The 27,326-nt window shown below is 36.2% G+C and overlaps 4 protein-coding genes across 4 annotated transcripts; 3 read left to right on the top strand and 1 right to left on the bottom strand.

Moving 5' to 3' along the window:
• Nucleotides 1-545: 545 nt before the first annotated feature.
• On the top strand, nt 546-5,204 carry LOC130675879 (uncharacterized). The gene has a single exon (XM_057481775.1). The coding sequence runs from the start codon at nt 546-548 to the stop codon at nt 5,202-5,204; it is 4,659 nt and encodes a 1,552-aa protein (XP_057337758.1).
• A 7,688-nt stretch (nt 5,205-12,892) lies between these two features.
• Nucleotides 12,893-16,773, top strand: LOC130675878 (uncharacterized). The gene is made up of 3 exons (XM_057481774.1): nt 12,893-14,720; nt 14,811-16,663; nt 16,768-16,773. Exons 1-3 carry the CDS (start codon nt 12,893-12,895, stop codon nt 16,771-16,773), a joined length of 3,687 nt encoding a protein of 1,228 aa, XP_057337757.1.
• Nucleotides 16,774-16,871: 98 nt separating this feature from the next.
• Nucleotides 16,872-18,225, bottom strand: LOC130675876 (uncharacterized). The gene is made up of 2 exons (XM_057481767.1): nt 17,902-18,225; nt 16,872-17,828 (listed from the first exon to the last, which is right to left on the bottom strand). The coding sequence occupies exons 1-2, from the start codon at nt 18,223-18,225 to the stop codon at nt 16,872-16,874; spliced, it is 1,281 nt and encodes a 426-aa protein (XP_057337750.1).
• A 4,210-nt stretch (nt 18,226-22,435) lies between these two features.
• LOC130675874 (uncharacterized) lies at nt 22,436-23,683 on the top strand. The gene has a single exon (XM_057481765.1). It carries the CDS (start codon nt 22,436-22,438, stop codon nt 23,681-23,683), a length of 1,248 nt encoding a protein of 415 aa, XP_057337748.1.
• The last annotated feature ends 3,643 nt before the right edge of the window (nt 23,684-27,326 follow it).

Raw genomic sequence — 27,326 nt, 5'->3', positions numbered from 1 at the left:
TTAACTGAGCCGAGTCTCAATTTATTCGACTGCCCTTATATTTATTTAAATATTAAGTGCAAATATTTCACAACAAAATAGTTGTGAATCTGTTCATGGTCCTTCGAGCCGGATTTTCTTAAAAAATTATATAGTTAATTCGGTATTATCTTCATTGTGTTCGAAAACTGTAATTGCACAGTTTTAATTTCGCTACAAACAATTGAATACTTCGATTATTACAATTGTGAGTGCAGTGTATAAGTTTTTAATATTGCATTTCCGTCACCGTTACATCGTTATCATCGAGATTCAACCATCGTCGTCGGCAGTATATCTTCTGAATATCATCAACCCTTTCGAATCCATTGGAAGGACGCCAGTGGCAGTCCCGCATCATCGCAACGTCAGTGATCCTGTCATATTATCGGAGCATTAGTAACCTACAACGATCAAGGTAAGTCAATTGGACCATCCAATATTTCCTTACTTCAATTTGAATTCCTATTTTGTATCGCATTGATCTCAAGTCTCAAATACAACATTTATTTGCTAATTTAAAAATCATGACCGAACAAGCTATTAAGGTTTTAAAGTCCAAGCGCGGAATCGCCAAGAGGGCGTTGACTAGTTACGATACCTTTCTCCGTCGGTTTGATCCATCAAAAGACTTTCCTGCTCTGGAAAAACGTTACAAGGAAATAGAGGCAACTCGGGAAGCCTTCGAGTCTCATCAATCGCAGTTAGAATCACTTATGGATGAAAGCGAAGAGCTTTCAAATTATCGAACTGAATTCGAAGAACTATATTTCGAAGCATACACAGTCGCCATGAATCTTTTGTCTAAACAAATAACAAATGAGTCGCAATCATCGACTTCTTCCGCGCACGGGTCTACCATCTTATCGCCATCTCCGTTTCCAATTCCGAATCTCGCAGCTGTAGAAGGTGGGGATAATCTTCAAACAACGCCATCAGCACCTCTTATTAATTTAACAACCTCACCATCCGTACTTCCTCAAACAACATCAACGACGCCTCTCATGAATCAACCTATCTCACAATCCGCGTCTCATCAACCAAATCAATCGGGCTCACATTGGAATCCAAGCCTTCCGGCCATCTCATTGCCTACTTTTCGAGGATCTGTCGATAAGTGGTTGGAGTTCTATGATTTATTCAATACACTAGTACATGAGGATAACAGCATACCGCCTATTTGCAAATTATTTTATTTGAAAGGCTGTCTAGCCGGTGAAGCCGCCGGTGTTATATCATCTATCGAGTTATCTGCTCAAAATTATCTAACTGCGTGGAACTTACTAAAAGAACGTTATGACGATAGAAAATTCATTCGGGACAGTTACGTCAAATCATTAATAGATATCCCTTGTATTTCAAGGGAATTCTCGACGCGTTCGTTTCTTGATCAAATTCAGAAAAATGTTAGATCTTTCCAGGCCTTAGGAGAACCCGTCGAGCATTGGAACGCGTTATTAATCGTATTGCTCCGCGATAAATTCAATAATTTTCTTCGCGAGAGATGGAAAGACTATAGTAATGACTTGCGCAACCCAACATTAAATCAAATGATCTCATTCTTAAACCGAAGAGCTCAGCTCGAGAGCTCAAAACCCCAGGTCGCTACTCCTAAAGGACAAAACTCTCAAGACAAGCCCAAGTCTTTTAATTCTCAGTCTAATTCGCGATCTCAGCATGCATACATTGCCACTACCTCTCGTAATCAGTGCCTCCATTGCGAAGGTAATCATTACCTCAGTATGTGCACCAAATTTCTGGCAATGAATCCCTCTCAGCGATACGAGACTTCAAAGAAGGGAGGATGGTGCATCAATTGCCTACGCAAGGGGCATCGCGCGGCTCAATGCACTTCTGGAAATTGTTGTAATTGCAGCCAGAGACATCACACTCTCTTACACTTCGATAAGCCGAACGTCGGCAACTATAACGTCACGGACACTGCTTTATCCCCATCGCCTGGTAGTCCTAGCATCAATCTTCACGCACACGTATCCTCCGAGGCAGTGCTGGCTACCGCGCTAGTAGACCTCATAAATAGTCAGGGAAAAACGAAAACTTGTCGGGTATTTTTAGACGCTGGGTCTCAAGCCCACTTCATCACAGAAAGTGCTGCTCAATTTTTAAATTTGGAGCTCAAGTCTGTAAACATTGCAGTTTCTGGACTGGATGATTCATGTACCACCATCAAACATTCGACCACTGCGGTAATTAAATCTCGTCACAACAAATATCAAAAAACCGTAGAATTTCTGGTCATACCCCGAATCAATACAACAATGCCTTCCATTCCTATCAATCCTGCGCTTCTGGAAATTCCGAAGAATATTCCTTTAGCTGATCCAGAATTCTCCAGGCCATCTACGGTCGATGCTCTCATTGGTGTCAAATTATTCTATAAGCTTCTTAGCGTTGGTCAAATTGCTCTAAAAAATCATCCCAATGCAGTTCTTCAAAAAACGCAGCTGGGATGGATAGTTGCAGGTGAGATCGACAATCAATCCACGGCGCAAAATATAGTGTGCCATCTAAGCATCCGTGCGTCCTCATCGGATCTCGATCTCTCTCGGTTTTGGGAACTAGAAGAAGTTCCATCCAACAGGGTCTTTTCTCCTGAAGAGAGCGCCTGTGAGGAACATTATAAACTCCACACTACGAGGGATAACTCAGGTCGATATGTCGTCAGATTACCGTTTAATCATAAAATACATAGACTCGGAGAATCTTATTCGTCAGCACTAAGACGATTGTACTCACTGGAAGCTCGTTTCCAGAAAAATCAAGATCTCAAGCGTGATTATTCAGGCTTTTTAGCTGAATATCTAGATTTAAAGCACATGTCTCTGTCAAAAGACCAAGAGAGCACCTCTTCTGGCTTTTACCTTCCTCACCACGCCGTATTTAAGCACGACAGCTTGACGACGAAACTTCGTGTAGTTTTTGATGGTTCTGCAAAGACCTCCACTGGTATCTCCTTAAATGACACGCTGATGGTTGGTCCAAAGCTCCAAGATGACCTATTTGTCACTCTAACTCGTTACCGCTCTCATGTCTACGCTCTCACAGCAGACGTGGAGAAAATGTATCGTCAGGTTCGTGTTCATCCTGATGACGCTATCTATCAAAAGATTCTCTTTCGAGAAAATCCTCATGCGCCTACTCTCATGTACGTGCTCGATACCGTAACTTACGGAACTGCAAGTGCTTCTTACTTGGCAATTCGATCCTTGCAGCAATTAGCTGAGGACGAAGGCGGTCCTTATCCACTCGCATCCATAGCATTAAAAAGGGATTTTTATGTCGACGATCTACTCACTGGTGCGAGTACGCTCATAGAAGCAGAAAGGCTGCGTGATGAGCTAATTCAGTTGCTAGAAAAGGCTGGATTTCATCTTCGTAAATGGGCATCCAATCACCCCTCTTTAATAACCAACTATCCTGAGCATCCAGACAGCTCTCACCTATCTCTCGACCTTGAAGCCACGGTAAAAACCCTGGGTACTCATTGGAACTCTCGCAATGACACGCTATTCTACAGCGTAAATTTATCCGCATCTGAAGCTGTCTCGAAGCGAGCTATTTTATCGCAAATTGCTAAATTATTTGATCCTTTGGGTTTACTTGGCCCTGTCATCGTGTACGCCAAAATAATTATTCAACTCTGCTGGAAGTTGGGCGTAACTTGGGATGAATCGGTTCCGTTAGATATTCATAACATGTGGGTATCGTATCGCGAGCAACTACCTTCCCTGGAAGGGTTAAACTTTCCGCGTTGTCATATAATTCCAGAACCAATTGACATTCAGCTTCATGGATTTTGCGATGCCAGCGAAAAGGCATACGGCGCTTGTATATACGTGCGATCCACTGATCGGCAAGGTATGGTGCACGTGCGTCTTATATGCTCCAAATCTCGCGTTGTACCGGTCAGTACCGTAAGTTTACCGCAGCTGGAGCTCTGCGGTGCGCTCCTGCTCTCGCGCCTGTGCGCTACGGTGCGGGAGTCTCTTCTACTTAAGATTAACGATATTCATCTGTGGTCCGATTCTACTATCACTTTACACTGGATAAATACTTCATCCCATCTCCTTAAAACCTTCGTCGCAAACCGAGTCGCTGAAATTCAGAGACTCACCGGCGCGTGTCACTGGCGGCATACGCTATCACAAGATAACCCCGCAGACTTCGTATCCCGTGGTCAGCTCCCCTCGGAGTTTCTTCAAAATCCCATTTGGTCACAAGGTCCCTCCTGGCTATTGCTCGAAGCTCAAGCTTGGCCGAGTGGAGTGTTATCTCCTATCGATATTCCCGAATTAAAACCCTTGAAGCCCGACCAAGCTATATGCATGAATCTTACTGTAACAAATTACTGTCTGTTGGAAAAATACAGCTCGATGAGTAAGTTACAACGCGTGGTCGCTTATGTAATTAGATTTATACATAATACCAGAACTAAATCCCCACGTAAGGGCTCGTTCTTAGGCGGTATAGAGCTTTCGGAAGCACATGCTTTGATTATGAAGCTCACGCAATTTTCAGCGTTTGGCAAAGAAATAAACTGTTTAAAAAGAAAAGATGGAATTCCGGAATCTAGCAAATTAATTCCCTTAACGCCATATCTTGACGAAGTTGGCATTCTAAGAGTTGGTGGTCGGCTAAACCATGCGTCAATTCCTGAAGATCAGCGCCATCCAATTTTATTGCCCGCGCAGCATCATATAACTCGACTTATTATACGCGAAGAGCATGTACGTCTTTTGCATGCCGGTCCGCAAGCCACTCTCTACTCCGTACGCCAAACCTATTGGCCGCTAGATGCTCGAAATGTCACACGAAAGATAATACATAGCTGCATTTCATGCTTTCGCGTAAAGCCGCGTTTAGCGGATCATAGCACCGGTTGCTTACCAAAATATCGCGTGTCTCACTCCTGCCCGTTTTTACGCACTGGAGTCGATTATTGTGGTCCGTTGTTTATAAAAGAAAAGCGATTTCGAAATCGCAATAAGATAAAAGTGTACGTGGCGATTTATGTATGTCTATCAACCAAAGCGGTTCATTTAGAATTAGTATGTGACCTCACGACTGAGGCTTTCCTTGCAAGTCTCAAACGCCTGTTTGCCCGAAGAGGAAAGTCTACTGAAATATATTCAGATAATGCCACAAATTTTGTTGGTGCAAATTGAGAATTACAACAGCTTGTTAATTCCGAAGAATATTCATCGTCATTAAAACAATATCTTGACAGTCAACACACCGCTTGACATTTCATACCTCCCAGGGCTCCTCACTTTGGAGGACTTTGGGAGGCCGCTGTAAAATCATTTAAGCATCACCTATTGCACACCGTTGGGGATACCCCATTAACATACGATCAACTAGAAACCTATGTCATTGAGATCGAGGCGATTCTAAACTCCCGACCGCTGTCTTCTATGTCCTCTGACCCACATGATCTCTTACCCTTAACACCTGGCCATTTCCTCACGGGTGGTCCATTGACGAGCTTTCCTCAGGTTGACTTCTCCGATACACCATCCAATCGATTGTCAGCATGGCAGCACGCTCAAAAGCTCAAGCAGCATTTCTGGACTCGATGGTATAAGGAATACCTGAACAATCTCATCGGACTTCGTCACCAATCCAAAACCGACAATCTACAAGTGGGATCATTAGTCCTGATTCTGGAGGACAATCTTCCTCCACTTTCATGGGCCTTGGGCCGCATTATCGCTACGCATCCTGGAGAAGACGGCATTGTACGTGTTGTCACCCTGAAGACGAAGATCGGCGAATATAAACGTTGCACTAAAAAACTGTGCCCTTTACCTTTAGATTAAATATTCATACGCTGCTCCTTAAACTTAGATAGTTCAAGGGGGGCGGCGTGTTCAGTTCGTAGTTTAAAATTTTAAACTTTCTCACGAAAAATAATTTATTGTATTCTTTCTATATTTTTCTCTAAACTTATTTTTGTAGATTGTAAAATTTATTGCTTCTTGTTTAATTTTAAAATTGTAAAATTCTCACGACGGCCAACTTGACATCTGTTTAGTCTTAAGAAATTGTATTTTTTCGTTTCCATAAGATTTAAATTTTCTTCATGTTTTTTTTTTTTTGTTTAACTGCGTTGACCGTCACTTTGTGAACCTTTTTTTTTTTGCTCTACAATCCGACCGTTTGGGTCTCGCATCCTTTATTGCACCCTGGGAAAATAACCCGACATTTCCAAATATTTTTTATATAGTTACGTTTAAGAGGTTGTAAATTTTATTTAAGTAATATTTAAGTAAAATGCCATTTTTAAGTAATGACCTTCAACCTCTCAGCGCTCCTTTAGCCTTTTGGGTCAGTAGTTGAACAGGGGGATTTCACTCCCTCGATAAAACAGATTGTGGGTTCTAGTCCGTGCTAAGTTACCGACCGAGGGTAACCTACCTGCAGTCGGTATGGTTATCGGTAGTCGGTAGGTCTGTTTTACCAATCGCATAGGCAGTCGGTATGGTTATCGGTAGTCGGTAGGTCTGTTTTACCAATCGCATAGGCAGTCGGTAAACTTTTACTGGTAGTCGGTAAACAGTTATTTGGCAGTCGGTAAACAGTTATTTGGCGGTCGGTAACCAGTTATTTGGCAGTCGGTAAGCTCTGTTTTATCTTCTGTATGGATATTGGCAGTCGATCAGCGTGTTTTGGCTGTCGGTAAAATGGAAACACGCTTTGAGGTTATTTTTTGATGTTTTTTTAACTTATGTACGGTAGTTATTGTTTAAAAAATAATATACACACACACACATTTCTCACAAACGAAATGGGTCATAGGCCGCCTACCAGATTAAAGGTGGTTGTGTAATTCGCATCACCCCAGAGCTGGCACTAGCTACCTGCCATCTACAGGTTGTGTCCGTGTGTGTAATTATAAGTGTAGTTATTTCAAATCTTATATATTGAAACTGAGGTTTGGACAAGTACATGCGAGAAGCATGCGGAGAGGATGCAATCTATCGGTTTAATTATCCCTAACCCCTTTTTTTTAATGAATAACGTCATCGATTGCGTCATCCGACAAGTTCGAGCTTGTTTCCGAGGTTGTAGTGGGGGTAGACGAATAATTTCTGAGCTCTCGAGCTCTCAGCACTCAGTCTATGCTGAAACATCTAAGTGAACAGTCAGTGAAAATTTTATACTAAAGTTTTTTATGATATTTAGTGTGTTCATTTTTTTATAAATCACGTAAGTCATTTCACTTGTAAATTTAGATAAATATTTGATTTTTTATCAATGAATTAATTAACATATTATTTAATTAATTAATTAAGTAATTAATCAAATATCTGTTATAGGATGGATTTGAAGAAAATTAATGAAATTAGTAATTTAGAAAACATTTTGCCAACCAGAAAGTTTCAAGAATTAGAAGTTGGCAAAATGTACAAAATTACCGAATTAAAAAAAATTCCAACGCAGTATGGACCTAGAGTGGTTGCTGCTCTCGATAATGAATTTATAGTCTACTTTCCTACGAGGACCAACAACCAATTGATTGCTGATGAAGAGACATTAAAAAATCTCACCAACACTGTTGAAGAAGAGCATCTCTATCTTCGATTTCACGGTAGCAAATACTGTAAATTTGAATTTGTTCTTTTGTCAACTTAAAATGTACTTTTATTTTTTAACAAAATAAAATATTCAAAATGTTATTATTTTTTTACACAATTTTTCATAGACCTATCCATAGTAATTTTATGTTTTGTAGTTGTATTTTAATTTATAATAATAATAATAATAATAATAATAATAATAATAATAATAATAATAATAATAGTGATAACAATAATAATAATCCAAATTGGAAAAAAGTCAGACTGCGCATGCGCAGCGCAAAGCAGATGACAAGTCGACGCTATCCACAAGGCTTTATATTTGCGGGAAATTTAAAAAACCGCTCGCGCACACTCCGTGCAGCGCGCGGTATTTACGACTATTTTAATCGTGAGGGATAAGTTGGACAGGAGAGGCAAGTATATTTTTTAACATATAAACGAAAAAATATAAGTGTATTGAGTACTTTTTTATTAATCAATAAATTTAAAAAAAAAAAAAATATTTAATATTCAAAAATTAAATTTAAAAATTAAATTTAAAAAAAATACTTAAGATACATAAAAAGAATGTGTGTGTGTGTGTGTGTGTGTGTGTGTGTGTGTGTGTGTGTGTGTGTGTGTGTGTGTGTGTGTGTGTGTGTGTGTGTGTGTGTGTGTGTGTGTGTGTGTGTGTGTATGTGTGTGTGTGTGTGTGTGTGTGTGTGTGTTCTTACAAAATGATATTGAATGGTAATAAAAAAATTATAATGAGAAAATGCTTATAAAAAAATTATAAATAAGAAAATGATAATAAAAAAAATTATAATTTTATTCTCCATCTGATGATGACGAATTTTCTCCATCGGACCGAAACCTTTGAGCTGACGATGATGATTGCGGTTGCAGTGGAAGAGGTGATGGCGGTAATGACTCTGGTGACGGCGGTCGTGATGGTGGTGATGCATCGTCATCATCATCACTCACCAGTAGCGTTGAAGCCAGTGACGGCGGTCGTGATGGTGGTGATGCATCATCATCATCATCATCACTCACCAGCAGCGTTGAAGCCAGTGACGGTGTTGGCGATTCTCGCCGTTGTTGTTGTTGTGATTGATGCCTATCATGACAACAACAACGGTCATGACAGCCCTTTGAGATCAATTGATGATGATCAGCAATAACTCGCTGTTGATGCTGTTGTTGCAGCTGCTGTTGTTGTTGTTGTTGTTGTTGTTGTTGTTGTTGTTGTTGTTGTCGCTGTTGTTGCTGTTGCTGTTGTTGTTGTTGTTGTTGTTGTTGTTGTTGTTGTTGTTGTTGTTGTTGTTGTTGTTGTTGGTGTAAGAAGTTATTGATGTTCTCATCAATTTGACGGTGATAATCAACAACTCCATCACCTATCCAACAAAATATCGCTTCGACGGCAGCCCCCATCAGAATTCTTAATTCCCGGTTCGAATTTGGCACTTGAAGCACCCATTCTTGCCGGGAATCATCAACTATTAGTTCGACGGATATGCCGTCCAAAACGATAAGTGGGCCATCTCGCACCGATTCTCCTCCACTCAAAATGCGGATGACTTGGCTTCGAACATCACCCGCCAAAAGGTATTCGTCATTGTAGTTTAAGTAAATTCTTAACGGTACTACGAAGAGATAATGCAACCGCCTCTCAATGAAATTCATTTCTATATTGAATTCTCGATCCATCGTCCTGCAATGGCAAAAATACTTGATTATGTATATGTTTTTCTAAGTGTTTAATTAAAATAATTAGTTGCGTCTAAAAACAAACTTATTCATAAAATATTTAATAATTAAAAAATCTAAGAAATAAATTTTCCTTATCATGACTTGGATTTTGAGACACACACACGCGCAATTTAAATATGTAAATTAATAATAATCATGAAGAAAATAGAAAAATCAGTTACGGTGAAAAACTATTTTTTACACAGATTAGTAAAAATAATTTAAAAAATTATTTATAAAGTATTTAATTATTAATATACTTAATTTTCGATTATATTACAATTGAAGACTTTACGAATAAGTTTTTTTCCCAATTATTTTTACTATCCTGTGTTAAAACAAAAGAAATTTTCCTATTTCTACATGATTAATTATTTTACATATTTATTTGTGTCTTTAAATAATAAAAAAATTAATTTATCAATACAAAATGAATTTTTAAGAAAATTAATTTTCCTTCTAATTATTTTTAATATTTAGACATAATTATTCAAAAAAAAAAAAAAAGAAAAACTTGTTTAATAGGAAAGAAAATATTTTTTTATTACTTACGTTGTTTTTTTAATGATGACTTTTTCAATCGCAATTGATTTTATCCAAGAACTTTAAATCGTAATTGATTTTATCGAATAACTTCAAACACTTGTCGCAATAGAAAAACTTGTCACGTTATTATTCAATTGTGCGCACTTGCTTTTTGCAACCCCTTTGTCTATCTTGACAAGTTTTAACAAGAAACTACCCCCACTTCCTGAGATCTCATATGTAAGACAAAGAAAAATTAAAGGACCAATCGGAAAAAAAAATTGATTTTTTTAAACCAATCATAGAAATTTACATATCTTTTATTGTTGGTCACTATGAGCACGTGGGTAACAAACCCACGCTGGTTTGTTTACATTTTCAAAGAAATTGATTTAACTAATGTTTAACAAAAATAATATGAAAATATCAATTAATATCATAGTGTATGATCGTAATCATTATTTTTTTATTCATAAATTAATTAAAAATGAATAAATTCTATCTTAGAAAAAAATTTGCGCGCGTAAGTTTAGACAAATAAAATAACGCCATCTATGAGTAAAAAATGTAACCAACATTGTATTCGAATTATCGGCTATAAAATCCCAGCCGTTTGAAATTCATCGATATTTATTGAAATACATCGATATTTATTTAAATAAATTAAAATATAAATTATAATTACCTGTTTTTTAAAAGATAAAACACTAAAGTGAAAATCAATGTATCTAATCATTAGTTGTGGTACAATCAAACTTCGTAAAAAATATACTCTGGTAGTCGGCAAGTGTGCATAAATGACTGAAAATGACCGTAAGTTGTCGTTAAATTGTCATCAATTTATTACACTCAGCATGGTTGCAACATTATGTTGATGACAACTTATCATCAATTAAAATAATAATTAATTATAAAATGTAAACAATTATTTTCTAGGTTATAAAAATGTAAACAATGATTTAATATCTTTTAAAAATAATAATTGTTAGAAAAAAAGTTGAATTGCATCAAATTAAATTTTATTAATTATTTTCAAATAGCAATTTTCCAAAAATGCAAGTAATTATTTTTTTCAAGCGCGGGAAATTCAAAATCGATACATCCAATCGTTACAGGTGGCGGTAAATTCAATCAACTTGTTGTCATCAAAATGTGACAACAAGTTATTTCAGTGGGTAGATGTCAACTTATCATCAGTTTTGACTATCAGAATGCATGTAAATTATTTGATAATTCAATTAATAAGTAATTATAAAAAGTTAAACTATTTTCTAGGTTATAAAAATGTAAACAATTACTTAATATCTTTAAAAATAAAAAGAAAAGGGGGAAAAAATAGAGAAAAAAATAGAATAACATCAAGTTCAATTTTATTAATTACTTAAAAATCCAATTTTTTAAAATTATTACATTTTCCAGAGCACACAAGTAATTATTGTTGTTCAATTTACAGTGATATTCACAAAAATTATTGTTCAATAATTTTATATTTTTCAACGCGGGAACTTTAAAATCATCTAAATCAATTACAATTTTTTCGCTTCCAATCAAATCTTCGATCCATAATTTTTTCTCAAAACCTTTTACATAAATATATTTGTAATTATAAGTGACATGTTCAATTGTTTCTTTTAGCTTTAAATATTGCGTTTTTCCAGCATCCCAGGTGATTCCATGATGATTATATGTTACCCAGGTATTTAAGCGTTGACACTGATTTGATAATAATGTCCAATCACAAGGTGGTTTGAATAACGTACATGACATTTCTTCAACACCATCAATTTTATGCTGGACCGTAATTGAAGCAAGCTCTTTTACAATAAACTGATTATTTGAGCCTTTAAACCCTTGCACATCTATTATCATCTCCATTTTGATAGCTCGTATCTCGACAACAGACAATGAATTACTGAATAATTAAAAATCCCGCACAGCTATTTGTTATCATCCCCCACCACACAATTTTTTAATCAATAATATTTTAATTCCATTGGTTAATTTAAAAACTGCGCAGTAGAAAGTTCCAGAAAATTTATTTTTAGACTGATGACGTATTCATGTGCAGGAAAAAACTTGTTTTCTTTGTTTGATTCTGAAACTGCGCAGTAGAAAGTTCCAGAAAATTTATTTTTAGACTGATGACGTGTTCATGTGCAGGAAAAAACTTGTTTTCTTTGTTTGATTTTATAACTGCGTAGTAGAAAGTTCCAGAAGATCTATTTTTAGACTGATGACGTGTTCATGTGCAGGAAAAAACTTGTTTTCTTTGTTTGATTTTATAACTGCGCAGTAGAAAGTTCGAGAAGATCTATTTTTAGACTGATGACTCATGCACGTGCAGGAATAAACTTGTTTTCTTTGTTTAATTTTCTAACTGCGTATTAGGTGACGTCATACTATTTGTCGCGCCATCTGGTGTTTTAGGTTATGTTGACACGTTATTCTAGGGGATTTCACTACTTTTTGCTTGGTTATGTTGGTACTTTGGGGGCGACATCTATTTTTACTGCGTCATTTATGACGTCACAGGTTGTTCTAGAACTTTCTACTGCGCAGTTGATGAGTCGCGCCCCACCTATAAAAGCAACGCGCGAGAGCATACTCCACAAAAAAGAAGTACGAGTCTCTGAATGAAGTACGAATCTCTGCTCAAATATTCTCTGACGTTTACTGTGTGTTAAAGTTCTCTACGGTTTTTTAAATAATTTTTTCACAAAAAATTATAAACAATTTTTAGTTTAAGTGAAGTGCATAGACATTATTTTTTAGTGCAACTGACACTTATTAGTTTTTAATTTTTTGTGCAACTGACACTTATTAGTTTTAATTTTTGTGCAACTGACACTTATTAGTTTTAATTTTTGTGCAACTGACACTTATTAGTTTTTAGTTTTTGTGCAACTGACACTTATTAGTTTTTAGTTTTTGTGCAACTGACACTCATTAATTTTTTTTTAGTGCAAAAAGACTCATTTTTTTTTTGTGAACTGTTGATAAAAAAACATTATTTAGAAATGGCGCGATTAGTTGATGCACTTCACGGTTTAGTGAATTCTGTTGCACAATCGTACAACGATTTGCACTTAGAGTCAGTGAATGAAGAACATTGTCAGAGGTGCTATCAGGTGTGTGTTGAGACAATTGAATACTTTAAGACTATTTTGGCAGATCCACAATCAAGTGTTCAAATTAAAAGAAGCGTTCAAGCCAGTATTGTGCTTTTGTGCTGGTATGGCGATCAATTTGCTCAACTCAGCGGCCTGGCTGCAGGTGGTGATTTGAGAATGCGTCATCGACTCATCAAGTGGCAAGATCTCGATAACGCTTTCGCCAATAATATTCGAACTGGATGTGTCACAAATCTCTCTCACACCGATTTGAGAGAATTTTTAAACGATTCACAAGACTTGGTGTTTGAGAAAATCCAAGAAATGTTGGGAGATGTTGCTGGGGTGAAAATCAACGTCGAACTTGTATGTAAATTCAGAAATGAAAAAATTAATGACGTCGTTGATGAAACTAAATCATTCAACACCACAAGTCGTGAAATTACACCCACAACATCTCTCGCTGATTGGTATGCTAATCATGTCAACGAGAACTTATTAAAAAAGGTTGAAGAGTTCAATCAAAAGGACTCGGGGTGGAGATTACTTGAGATCCATAGCTTGGTTATTACAATGTCCAGATATACACCTCTACAAGCTGGAGCATCTACATTCGTCAGACTGCCGAGAGACATTCAACTCAAACGCGCAGTCTTAAACATCGAGAACCACGACGAGTACTGCTTTCTCTGGTGTGTTGTGGCGGCAACACACGAAGCTCACACCGGACATCCGGAGAGGACAACATCGTACCCTCATTACAGCAGCGTACTTGAGTATGCAGGTATTGATTTTCCTATTACCCCCAAAGATATACCGAAATTCGAAACGTTAAATAATTTATCAATCAATGTATACGGTATTGAGTCAGAATTTAACGGTTTCGGGGATGAAAAAAGTACTATAATACCATTATATTTAAGTGAAAATTGTAAGTCTGATGTAAGAAAAATTCATCTTCTAATGGTGCAGGCAAACGTAAATTTAAATATGTCCAATGAGAATGATTTTGAAAATTATAAGCCTGTTTATCATTTTGCCTTAATTAAAAATCTATCGCGATTAATAAAAAGTCAAATCACAAAGTCACATTGTAAATTATATTTCTGTGATAGATGCTTAAATCACTTCAAAACAGAAATATCTTTCAATAGTCACAATGATGACTGTTTCAAATTAAATAAAGTCCGTATGAAATTTCCTACTAATGAAAACAAAATATTAAAATTTAAAAATTATCGTAATAAAGACTCGGTACCATTTGTTGTCTACGCAGACTTAGAGTGTACACTAGAGCCTCAGGGGGATGATGAAATTCAAAAACATGTTCCACACAGCATTGCATTTTATCGTCACTGTAATTATGACAATAATTTGTCAAAATTTGAAATTAATCGATCATCTGATTGCGTAAAGTGGTTTGTAAATAAACTTGAAAATTTTGCTATTGAAGTTGAGCAGTACTTAAAAAATCCTATACCTATGAAACCACTTGACAAACAGCAACAAAAGAGTCATGATCGGTCAACTGTTTGTCATATTTGCGAAAAAACAATAGCCTCTGATAAAGAGAAATGCTATGATCATTGTCATTTTACAGGCAACTATCGCGGACCTGCACACATCTCATGCAATTTAAATTATCCGAAATCCCATGTAATACCAGTAGTATTTCACAATTTATCTGGGTATGATTCGCATTTCTTAATTAAATCATTAGCAACAGTTTTTGGAGGTAAAGTTACATTATTGCCAATTAATAAGGAGCGATATATCTCGTTTACAAAGTCCATTAATAATATATCCGTATCTTTACGCTTTATAGATTCATTTAGATTCATGGCATCAAGTTTAGAAAAATTAGCATCTTATCTTGATGATGACAATAAAAAAATTACAAGACTTCATTACCCAGATCCGGAAAAATTTCAATTAGTTACTCGCAAGGGTGTATTCCCGTATGAATACATTACAAACATTGATAAGCTTAATGACAAACAGTTGCCCGATCAAAACTCATTTTTTTCAAAATTATCCAATACTGGTATAACTGACGATAATTATGCATTTGCTCAACTTGTCTGGAATAAATTTAACATCAGTACATTAGGTGAGTACTCTGATCTATATCTCAAGACTGATGTACTACTCTTGGCCGATGTATTTGAAAATTTCAGACAAAGTTGTTTAAATAATTATAACTTAGACCCGCTGCACTATTATACAGCGCCTGGATTAGCTTTCGATGCAATGCTGAAATACACAAATGTGGAACTAGAACTATTGACTGACCCCGAAATGGTACTTTTCATCGAGAAAGGTATACGAGGTGGAGTGTCTCAGTGTACTAATAGGTATGCGAAGGCTAACAATCGGTACATGGGTGATGAATTTGACGTTAAAAAACCCGAGTCATACTTGATGTATTTTGACGTCAATAATTTGTATGGCGCGGCAATGAGTATGCCACTACCCAAAGGCTCATTTGAGTGGGTAGATGAAAATGATTTAAATGATGTAAATAACTTCGTAAATACCAATGACACTGTAGGATATATTTTAGAAGTAGACTTGCACTATCCACAAGAGCTACATGAGCTACACAAAGATTTACCATTGTGCCCTGAGCACTTTTTACCGCCGGGTAGCAAGTCTACTAAATTATGTACAACTTTGCATGATAAAAATAAATATATAATACATTGTGAAAATTTGAAACAATGTTTAGATTTAGGAATACAGTTGAAAAAAATTCATCGCGCACTTAAATTTGAGCAATCCCCATGGCTAAAGACATACATCGACAAGAATACAGACTGTAGGAAGGCTGCCCAAAATGAGTTTGAGAAGAATTTTTTCAAACTCATGAATAACGCAGTCTTCGGTAAGACTATGGAAAATGTTAGGAAACACAAAGATGTTCAATTAGTTACTAGATGGTCTGGTCGATATGGTGCATCAGACTTCATTTGCAAACCTAACTTCCATAGTCTTACTATCTTTGACAAAGACATGGTTATAGTGGAAATGAAAACAACCCAGGTATATTTTGATAAACCTATTTACACTGGGTTCGCGATTTTAGATTTATCAAAAATATTTATCTACGATTTCCACTATAACTATGTCAAACAAAACTTGACAAATCAACAATCTAAGTTGATGTACACGGACACTGACAGTTTAATTTACCACTTCACAGTACCAGACATCTACGAAATCATGAAACGTGATATTTCAAAATTTGATACGTCGGACTACCCACCTCTAAACTCATACAATATGCCACTTGCCAATAAGAAGGTCCCAGGTCTGATGAAAGATGAGAATAATGGGAAAATTATGACTCATTTCAACGGACTTAGGGCCAAGCTATATGCATACAAAATTTTAAATGATGATGAAACGAAAAAACGAGCAAAGGGAATCAAAGGTCCGACGTTGCGAACTATCACGTTTGATGATTTCGATAGATGTCTTCACGATCACATTAACTCGACGAAAAAACAGTACTTAATTAAAAGTTCTAAACATGACGTGACGACAGTAGCACAGTACAAAATTGCCTTAAGCTGGACAGATGACAAACGACAACTTTTGGATGACTCAACTGACACATTGCCATGGGGATTCAAATCAAATGATAACGATAAAAATGATGATGATAACGATGAAAATGTAATAGCAATTAAAAAAAGAAAACTTTTGTAAAAAAAAATAAATCTTATCGATGTAAAAAAATTAGTTTTTTAAGTATATAAAAAAAAGTATGTAAAAATTAGTTTTAAGGATATGTGTGTGTTTAAATAAATAAATAAAACATTTATATACAAATGAAAAAATTGTTTTTTATTTTATAGATATAAGTGTATTTTTCAAAGTTTATTTACAGATCAGATTTTTCAATCCAGCTGTTGTGGGAGCTATCGAAGCCGAGCCACTTTACGTACAATTTATTTCCGCGTTTTTTTATAATTTTCTCCACTAGATATACATCTGGATATTTGACTTTGCTGAGTTCTTCTGCATAAAATCCACCTTCAATTGGCTTATCCTGATAGTCTACGAGCTTATACGTTGTTGGATTTGTTTTCTGCACAGTCTTAATTGTAAAAATTTCAGTCGTCCAGTTGGGTGTGTAACCTTTCTCAAACACATGTTTGTACTTGCTGATTCGAACTTTGTCTCCGACTTTGAATTTATTTTTTCGCGCTTGTTGCTGAGCTTGAAGAGGTTTGTATATTTTTTCCAGCAGTTCTTTTTCATTAGCAGCAGTTACATCAGCAGGTTTCATTTTAATTGTCCGATGTTTGGTATTATTGTAAGTATCCAATAAGTCTTCTAGTATATCAATCCATTTATAGGTACCACGTGCAGAGAATTCACGCCACATTTTATTTTTAAGTGTCCTGTTAAATCGTTCACATATGGATGCCTTCAAGTTGCTGAATGTCGAGTACATGTTGATGTTTTTACGTTGCATAAGTTCTTGAAATTCTTTATTATAAAATTCTTTGCCTTGGTCAACGTGCAAATTTTTTGGAACACGTCCTAGTTGAAATATAGATTTCATTGCACTGGTGACATCACTGCCACTTTTACTTTTAATCGGTACAGCCCAAGCATACTTTGAAAAAATATCTATGACAGTTAGCAGATATTTGTTTCCTTTGTTTACTGTTGCATAAGGAATCATTTCAACTAAGTCAGCTTGCCAAGTTTCATCAAGTGCTCGTATGTCAACATGACGACGTTGATAATTCCTGCGTGCTTGTCTATGCAGCTCATACGCTATTACTGATTTCTTGTCCTCCTCCTCCTCCATTGTTGACAAAAATTCTAGCTTCCAATTCTTTTATTCGTTGTGTATTTCTACTGATTAAGTCTTTTTGTGACTTCATACGTTTTATTTTAACTTTTAGTTCTTGATTTTCTTTTTTCAATAGCGTTACAGCTGAGTCGAGTGTTACCACTTGAGAGTGTAAATGCGAAATGATCTCTGACTGATCATTCCTCATACTATCATACATTAGAGACAACTCGCGATGTACAAGATCACGTGTAAATTTTACAGTTGCTGCATCGCTATCTTCAGCAGGTTTGCCAACATGACACAGTCTCTTTTTCTCAACATCGTACTGCCCATCAACAGTTACTTGAAATCCTCGTCCAGGTGGTCCTGGTGGTCCACTGATTACAGCACCAGTTGGTAGTGAACGTCCAAATATATCGATACTCATTTTTTGCTCTTTTCACTTCAACAGTTGGCAAGTAAATGATATAAATTTGATGCAGCGGCTGCTAATAAATAATTCCTGCTTCTCGTAGCTCTTCTATAATTGATATGATTTCATTGGTATGGCTTGGATTTCCAGCTGCTTGAGATGCCATGAGTAAACGCAGACGGTCAACTAGTTCATTTGGATTATCCCAGTAGATATAATCCATACGTGATTTTTTCTTTTTCGCAATCATAAAATCAGGTAATCCTTTACCTTTTGATAAGTTTGCATTTTTAGCGAGAAAATCGGCAATATAATTATTATACTTGATTGTTGAGTCTTCATAAAAACTACCATCTGGTTTATAATTTTTTCTATGAGTATTTGTCATTTTAATAATTTCGAGATATTTATTTTTATCATTCTGCGTGACTTTTGAATCATCTGGCGATTTTTTAAATAATAATTCCAATAAACCAGGAGTCACAGAGTAATTTTTATTTTTTATATTGATTTCATTATCATTATCATCAAAAGTTATTTCAGAATCACCAATATAAAAATCATTATAACGTCGACGTACACCATATCTCACATCTATATCTTTACTTTTTTTATATACTTTAGCTAAATAAGATTTTATTTCACCACTTATTGGCTTAGCGGGGGTACTCGATGCAGCAGGAGATATTTGTGTTTCTTCCAGAGTTCTGCTTCTATCTTCAGAGATGATACTGTTATATTTACTTGCATCTTCAAATTCTGTATCATTATTCACCGTTGAATTATCATCTTTAAATTCTTCTTTGACTTCTTGCTTGACTTTATGTTTAGATGATTCGACTAGACTCTGCAGAGGTGTAACAATAGGCTTAAACATCTCACCCATTGCCTTTTCAGCTGTGTCTTTACCCAACTTGAGCATTCTGTGCTTCCGTCGGATAGCATCACTAGCCTGAGATATCTGATGTAAGACATCTCTCTGCTTTGAAAGCTCCTCGGTCTTCATGTTGATGGGTTAAAGTTCACTTAATCTCTGATGACTATTTATCAAGTACAACTTAATTTATACTAATAAAACAGTCAAATCCTTTTCTATATCTGCCACTATTTAGTTCACTGTCTTTGTCAATCACGACAAAACCATATTTACCATCGACATCATTCCAACATGCTGAACACAAGTCTTTGAATAAATTGTATGACATGTCAGTATTTACATGATCATCATACACATGCTTCAAGTTCATTTCATCTTGTCGAAAGAGAACTATAAAATTTGCATTGTCACGTATCAAATGCTTAGGAATACGTGTATAAGTCTGACAGAGATAAAAACTGTCAACATCTTTATGCCGACCCATACAAAAGTAAGCTCGGATATGATCTTGTTTTTCGCAAGCGACATCATCAAATATCATCAATGAGTTTGGTTTTGCATCTTCCGGTTTCAGTACTTCTTCGTGCTCGTTGAATGTAAAAAATTCAATACCTTCTATTGGTTTAAGTAGTGATTCTAAAAATTTATATTTCGGTTGGTTCAGAGATTTTGAGTAGAGATAAATATTATCAAATCTCAAGCCATTGGGGTGTATGATGAGTGAGAGCAGAGCATTTGTTTTTCCACAATTTGATGGACCACAAAATATAGCACGTACACTGTTTGGCAATAAAGCACCGTGTCTTTTAACTTTTTTCACTCCGGTACCTTGAACAATTTGATCAAAATTTATTACTGGTAACTTGGCTGCTTGACTTTTAAACTCCATGTTGTCAGTTTGCGATCACAACAACAACTCACTCAGCAAGCTATAAGTACCAGGTTTTATATCATTTTAAGTCAGTCATGATGCTGCTACTATGGAGAGCACATGTGTAAAGACCCGTGGTCGAGGTTTTATAAACAGTCTAATTAATAAGCTACCAGTTGAACTACACATACCTGGATACCAGTACTGTGGACCAGGTACAAAGCTAGCCAAAAGATTAGCTCGTGGTGATCCCGGAATTAATCCACTGGACGCTGCGTGTAAAGAACACGATATCGCATACTCATATAATCGTGAAAATTTGCCTGCACGTCACGAGGCTGATCAAATACTTGCTGAGAAGGCGTGGCAACGTTATCAAGCAAAAAACGCTGGTATTGGTGAAAAAGCAGCTGCGTGGAGTGTAAATAAAATCATGAAGATGAAAAAAAGATTCGGAATGGGGTTGAAGAAGAGAACAGCTGGCAAGAAAAAGCCTAGTAAGAGAAAGCCTAGTAAGAAAAAGACTGGCAAGAGAAAGACTAGTAAGAGAAAGACTAGCAAGAAAAAGACAAGTGTAAAGAAACAAGTAGCACTAAGACAAGTTGTCACAGCCGCCAAAAATTCCATGACTCCTGGAGGTGATCCAATTAAAACGGCGTTGAAAGGAGCTCGTCAGGCTGTTAAAAAATCTGGTGGGAAAAAAAATATTCGGCTGCCTCGAATTCTACCGGTTCCATCCAAAGTTGGTGGTATACTACCATTTTTAATACCACTTTTTGCTGGCCTGAGTGCAACAGGAGCTTTGGCTGGGGGTGCTGCTGGTATAGCGAAAGCTGTAAATGATGCAAGTGCTGCTAAAAATCGATTGGAAGAGAGCAAACGTCATAATTTGAAAATGGAGCAGATATCCATGGGTAAAGGTTTATACTTGAGACCTTACAGACGTGGTATGGGTTTATATTTGAGACCATATCCAGTAGGCCGAGGATGCAAGTCAAAAAACAAGTAGAGCTACCACATCGACCACTTACAAACATCGACATACTGAAATACGCTAAAGCTCTAAAAATTCCAAACTTTCGTGGTGTTTTTATGAGAAACGATTTACCTGAAACTGGACCGAGAAAAAATGAATCAGCTATTATTAATCTTGATGATAAATTCGGACCTGGTACTCATTGGGTTGCATACAAGAAAAATAATGATAAAGTTATTTATTTTGACAGTTTTGGTAATTTACAACCACCACAAGATCTTATGGAGTATCTCGATGTAGGTAGCGTGAAATATAACCACAAAAGATATCAGGATTTTGATACAATTATATGTGGACATTTATGTCTTAAATTTCTCACCGGGCAACTATAAATTGATGTGACTTTGTGTAGAGCACATCAGTCATGGCTGAGTCATTCACATTAACGTTAACAGGATCGAGGTCCGTGTTGGAGGCCAACTACTTCCCTCCAATTGAATTATCACCAAATAAAAATTATGTCCTGGGACTTGTAGAGTTATTAACATTTAATTCAATACCCAATATTGATGTGGGTGCTAATAAATTCTATGTCTCTTATCCTGTGAATAAAAATAATGATGATGATGATAATAGCATCAATGAGAAAAAGAAAATAGTCAAGAAAAAAAGAGCTAAAAGAAATGCGGCAATAATTACAAAGTATGATGACAATATCTCAGTGCCGGAAAATAATAATATAAATGACTCAGTGAGTGAAAATGATATAGAAGCTGAAAAATATGAAACTGTTGAAGAAAAAGTCTTGACAATACCAACAGGAAGTTACGAGATAACTGACATTGAAAAATACATTCAAAAGAAATTACGAAGACTCAGCATCAGCATCAGAGCCAATAATAATGAATTGAGAAGTGAAATTAAATGTGATCAATTTGTAAATTTTACACCCCAAGATTCTATTGGTCAGCTATTGGGATTTACAAATCAGAAGCTTGCACCACATAAAACTCACTCATCAGATTTACCAGTAAAGATATTAAAACTCAATGCTCTGAGAGTTGAGTGCAACATCACATCAGGTGCTTACATAAATGAACGCAAAGTTCACACTATTCATGAATTTTTCCCGAGTGTACCACCTGGATATAAGATTGTTGAATTGCCATCACACATCATTTATCTACCGATCGCCATACAAGCAATACATAATCTCAGACTGAGAATTGTAGATCAAGACGGAAAACTGGCTAATTTTAGAGGTGAGACGATAACGATAAGACTACATATAAAGTCTATAAAATAATGGGTATCGTGTATGAGACAAAAAGTGGTGCTGGCTATAAAAAGATAGCAGCATGGTCGAGCAACATCAGTCGCCGAGTACCTCACAAGGTGTTAACACATCAGAACGCTCAGCTTCTACAGAGCCTAGGACTAAAATTACGTGGAAAATTAAGAAAATAAAAATTTATTTTTGTTGTTTGACGTGTACACGACCATGGCGGCGGCGGCGGCGGAAATCTTAAATATTCAACGACAAATAATTTTTGATGAGTCAATAGCGCACTATGAAGCGCATGCTCATCTACCGTATGCTTCATCAACATTCAACAACAGCGATGAAATAAGAATTGCAGTTCAACATCAAGATTTGTGTCTACTTCCGAGTAAAAGTACATTACATGTATACGGGAAAGTCACCAAGTCTGATGGTACAGCTGTAAGTGCAACTACTCACATGGTCAACATGACAGTTTGTCATATGTTTGAAGAAATACGCTACGAACTCAATGGTGTTGAGATTGATCGTAGCAAAAATGTTGGCATCACAAGTCTCATGAAAGGATACACATCACTGAGTCCTGCTCAACAAAATACACTAGAAAATTCTAGCTGGATTATGGATGAAGCTGTCAATAAATTACACAATGATAATGGCTACTTTGATGTATCTATACCACTGAGTCTTTTGCTTGGATTTGCTGAAGATTACCATAAAGTTGTCATCAATGCAAAGCATGAATTAATTTTAATAAGATCAAATTCCGATTTGAATGCCTACGTTGTGGCCACACCTGCTGCTGGAGCTCATGCTGAAGCTGTTAAAATTACGCTGCAAAAAATCGAGTGGATTGTACCATATGTGACTATGGCTGATAAACAAAAGATTGAAGCTTTGAATTATATCACAAGTGATCCAGCTATCTCAATCAGTTTCCGTGCTTGGGAACTGTACGAATATCCTCTATTGCCAAATACTTCGAAGCACATTTGGGCTGTCAAAACTTCTACGCAGCTCGAGAAACCACGTTTTGTGATACTTGGATTTCAAACAGCAAGAAAAAATGATGCAACTAAAAATGCCAGTGGATTTGATCACTGCAACATCAGAGATATAAAATTATTTTTAAACTCTCAGAGCTATCCATATGGGAATTTGAATCTCAACATTGCAAATAATCAATATGCTCTGTTGTATGACATGTATATAAATTTCCAAATTTCCTACTACAACAAAGAACCTGAACCACTGCTGACAAAGAAGAAATTTTTGGAACAAGCGCCACTGTATGTTATCGATTGCTCGAAACAAAACGAATCAATAAAATCTGGACCCGTGGACATTCGCCTGGAATTTGAATCTGCAAATCAATTTCCTGCGCAGACATCAGCTTATTGCCTCATTATACATGATCGCATAGTCGAGTATAATCCCATAAGCAGCATCGTACGAAAACTAATATGAAGACTGTACAATTTAATCCAACGCCAACCATACATTACTTGTATGTCTGGAGATTTGCACACGAACAAGCAAGAAAAAGCAAATGGGAACAAGCAGCAAGAGATCGAGAACGATTTAAACAAAGAATTCATAAATTAAATATAATTATTGAACCTGTATTAATTAAAAAACTTACATTTATAAATGAATAAACTTTTTTTTATATTGATATATATTGTTTTTATTACTTATAACCTAAAATATACATTTAAGTCTTACATAACCTTAAATACATAATAAACTATAGATATTTTTCTTAACCTAAAATATACATTTTAGTCTTACATGAACTATAGTCTTTTTTTTTTCTTAACCTAAAACTATACATTTTAGTCGTACATAACCTCAAATACATAATAAACTATAGTATTTTTTCTTAACCTAAAACTATACATTTTAGTCGTACATAACCTCAAATACATAATAAATTATAGATATTTTTCTTAACCTAAAAATACACTACAGTTAGAGCAATCTTTTCTAAATGGATATGCAAAGCTATCAGGGATATCATCGTTGAATATATAATGATCCCGACACCTTTGATAGCCAATCAATTCTTCATTATTTTTTAATTCTTCTGGTAGTTTGTGCCAAGCGAAGTCGATTTGCTGGATTGCATTTTCCAGGATGAATGTATCATTAAGACATGCGATATCTCGATCATCCATACACAGTAAATTCCGCAATTGATTGAAGATCTGAACCGATTTTTCATAGGTTAGTTGAAATCCATAAAAATGCCAGAACCATCTCTTGAACTCTTGAACATTTTGAAATGCACATGAAGTATCCAGTTTCTTCAAGTGATAGGCATAATATGGACATTGATATTTCAAGAAATCATTCTTGACATAAAACGAGAAAAATCTCATTTTTTCCAAATCTATAATCGGTACGGCGGTGTCAATTAGATCTTCAAGCCATCTCTTCTTCTGTTCACCTTGTACATAAAAATAACGTGTACGTTTGACCATAATTTCAAGAATTTCTTTCAATAATTCATATGGTAGCAAACCAGCTATCCATGATATTGAATGTTGATGCCCACAGTGATCAATACTTTTCTGCATTACAGCAACCTCAACTTGATCCAACGGTGGTTCAAGCAACCAATGTTCACATCGTGCAAGTCCATATGTACAAACTTCATCACAAATATCAGTAGCGCATAGTTCTTTTATCACGAATTTGCCATCAGGCATCTCAAAACCCACGAAATCAATGATTAGTTCCATGATGATGATGATGATGATTGTTGGCGTGAAACCATAACTTGGTTAGCATGAATGTAGTTTTATGGCAAGCCTGTTCGTATTCGTGATGATCTTTGAAGCTTAACAATAATCTCTTCCAATGCTTCACTTGTAAATCGATTTCGTTCTTTTGTTCAGCCAATTTTTTTAATTTTTCTCGTTCTTCGTTATCACGATCAAAGTCATTAACGTTGTCGTCATCCATTACATCCTCGAAGTCAATCTGCGCATCATGCATGCATACATCCGTACATACATGAGGTCTGGAAAAGAAGTTTAATTAATTAGTTATTATAATTAAACGACTATAAAGCAGGTTATTAAAAAATCATTACTACATACCTTGACGAACGACTCATCGTGATTATTTCTTTGCTATACGCTTTTCCAGTTTCACCAACTTTTCCGTAGTTTTTATTAATCTTCTGGATAAAATCCTCCTATCGTGACAGCTTACACACGATGGTTCTAATCGAACACTGTAAATAATGTCTGTGTTTTTTGCGAACGCGATTATATCGTCAATAAATTTACCGATAGACTCGGGAGGCACGTCACCAAAAAACCCTTCAATAAGATCTTCAAAACTTTCAGCAAACGGGTAATTATTGCGAAGAAAAATCTTTTCACTTTCACTTAATTCAGCCATAAATATAAAATAACGGGGAGCGATATGTTCACTTCAACTCTTCTCAGCGTAGACTGACTGGATGCGAGCTCTTGAGCTCAGCGCTCAGACCTGTATCCCCCACTCAAACTTTAAAACAAGTTCAGACTTGTCAAATGACGTCACAAACAAAGGAAAACAAGTCCAGACCTGTTAGATGACGCAATCTTTAGAAAAAAAGTGGGGGGAAAACTAAACCACTAGATGGCGCACTCTTCGCCTGCTTCTCGCATGTACCCATACATACCCCAGTTTCAATATATAAAACATCGGTTGGAAATGTAAATAGACCTCGTGATGACGCTCAAGGCTGATAGACTGGAAATCATCAGCCTCGAGCGCCATCACGAAGTCTCTTTTGTTTCAAAATTTCCCACTCAAAACAGACGGTATGCGACATCTAGTCCAAACAAGAGCTCAATTCAACCGGGAAAATCGATATGAGCTCAAAATGGCGACCATTAGCTCAAAAGGCCCTTAAAAATGAGCTCAAAAGCAAATTACAGCCGGTAAGAGAGGTCTTACCGACTGCCAAAACAAGCTGATCGACTGCCAATATCCATACAGACGATAAAAAACAGAACTTATCGACTGCCGATATCCATACCGACTGCCCGATATCCATACCGACTGCCGATATCCATACCGACTACCGATACCCATACCGACTGCCAATCCAAGCACGGTCGGTAAAACAGACCTACCGACTGCCGATAACCATACCGACTGCAGGTAGGTTACCCTCAGTCGGTAACTTAGCACGGACTAGAACCCACAATCTGTTTTATCGAGGGGGTGAAATCCCCCTGTTCAACTACTTGGGTCCGACCCAATCGACCCACCTACGTACGACTTTCCACAGCCCCTTTTTCCCTTTCCTTTACTTATTTACCAATCACTCATGTTAATTTTCCTTCCACTAAAATTGTGACCCTCTCCAGTTTTTCGCATCCTTTTAAAATTTGTACAACCAAATTATGTTCTAAGTTTGTAAGTTAGTTACCATCAATGTACTGTATCGTCAACACGTCTATGACTAGTACAAAATAAACTCAACAATAAACCTTAACTGAGCCGAGTCTCAATTTACTCGACTGCCCTTATATTTATTTAAATATTAAGTGCAAATATTTCACAACAAAATAGTTGTGAATCTGTTCAGAACTTTTGCTGGCATTTTGCCGTCCAATACCAGCCGTAAATTTCGAGTGAGCTGAATTTCTAATTTAACATCAATTTGCAAATAAAGAGGTTATTAAAATAGTTCAAGTCGTACTCATATTGTTGTCAAACTTAAATATATTTCATCAGATTTCTGTACAATTTGATAGCAAATATATGTCAATCTTGTTGTTCGGTTGTTTTTCTATTTACGATATGACAGAAACTTACGTTCAGAATTCGACGTAAAGTTGACTGCCAAGAGCTAATGATTTTCTCATAGTTGACACCAACTTCCCTGCAACTTTCCCCAATCAAACAGCCAGGATTTCTGAGCAAGAGATTACTTATATTTTGCCGCCTAATCATAGAAGTAGATTTCCGTCGTTGAATTTTACGTTAATAATAATATGCGGGGAAAATGGTTACTGAAGCAGATAACTAAATTTTTTGAGTAAACTTTTGCTCACTGAAAGTTTCCTTTCATTTGACGACAAATTGTTGCCAATTATGAGTAAGA

This window comes from Microplitis mediator, chromosome 10, assembly GCF_029852145.1.
Source record: "Microplitis mediator isolate UGA2020A chromosome 10, iyMicMedi2.1, whole genome shotgun sequence".
Taxonomy (NCBI): domain Eukaryota; kingdom Metazoa; phylum Arthropoda; class Insecta; order Hymenoptera; family Braconidae; genus Microplitis; species Microplitis mediator.
The sequence above is the reverse complement of the archived record's forward strand: the minus strand, read 5'-3'. Positions and strand labels throughout refer to the sequence as shown.

Excerpts from the sequence above, each read along its gene's own strand:
- LOC130675874 (XM_057481765.1), top strand. The coding sequence starts at position 22,436 with ATGGCGGCGGCGGCGGCGGAAATCTTAAATATTCAACGACAAATAATT.
- LOC130675878 (XM_057481774.1), top strand. The coding sequence starts at position 12,893 with ATGGCGCGATTAGTTGATGCACTTCACGGTTTAGTGAATTCTGTTGCA. Across the intron at positions 14,721-14,810 it reads ATTAGCAACAGTTTTTGGAG|ATTCATTTAGATTCATGGCA; the intron begins GTAAAGTTACAT and ends TACGCTTTATAG.
- LOC130675876 (XM_057481767.1), bottom strand. The coding sequence starts at position 18,225 with ATGAGTATCGATATATTTGGACGTTCACTACCAACTGGTGCTGTAATC. Across the intron at positions 17,829-17,901 it reads AAGAAAATCAAGAACTAAAA|CTAGAATTTTTGTCAACAAT; the intron begins GTTAAAATAAAA and ends AAGAATTGGAAG.
- LOC130675879 (XM_057481775.1), top strand. The coding sequence starts at position 546 with ATGACCGAACAAGCTATTAAGGTTTTAAAGTCCAAGCGCGGAATCGCC.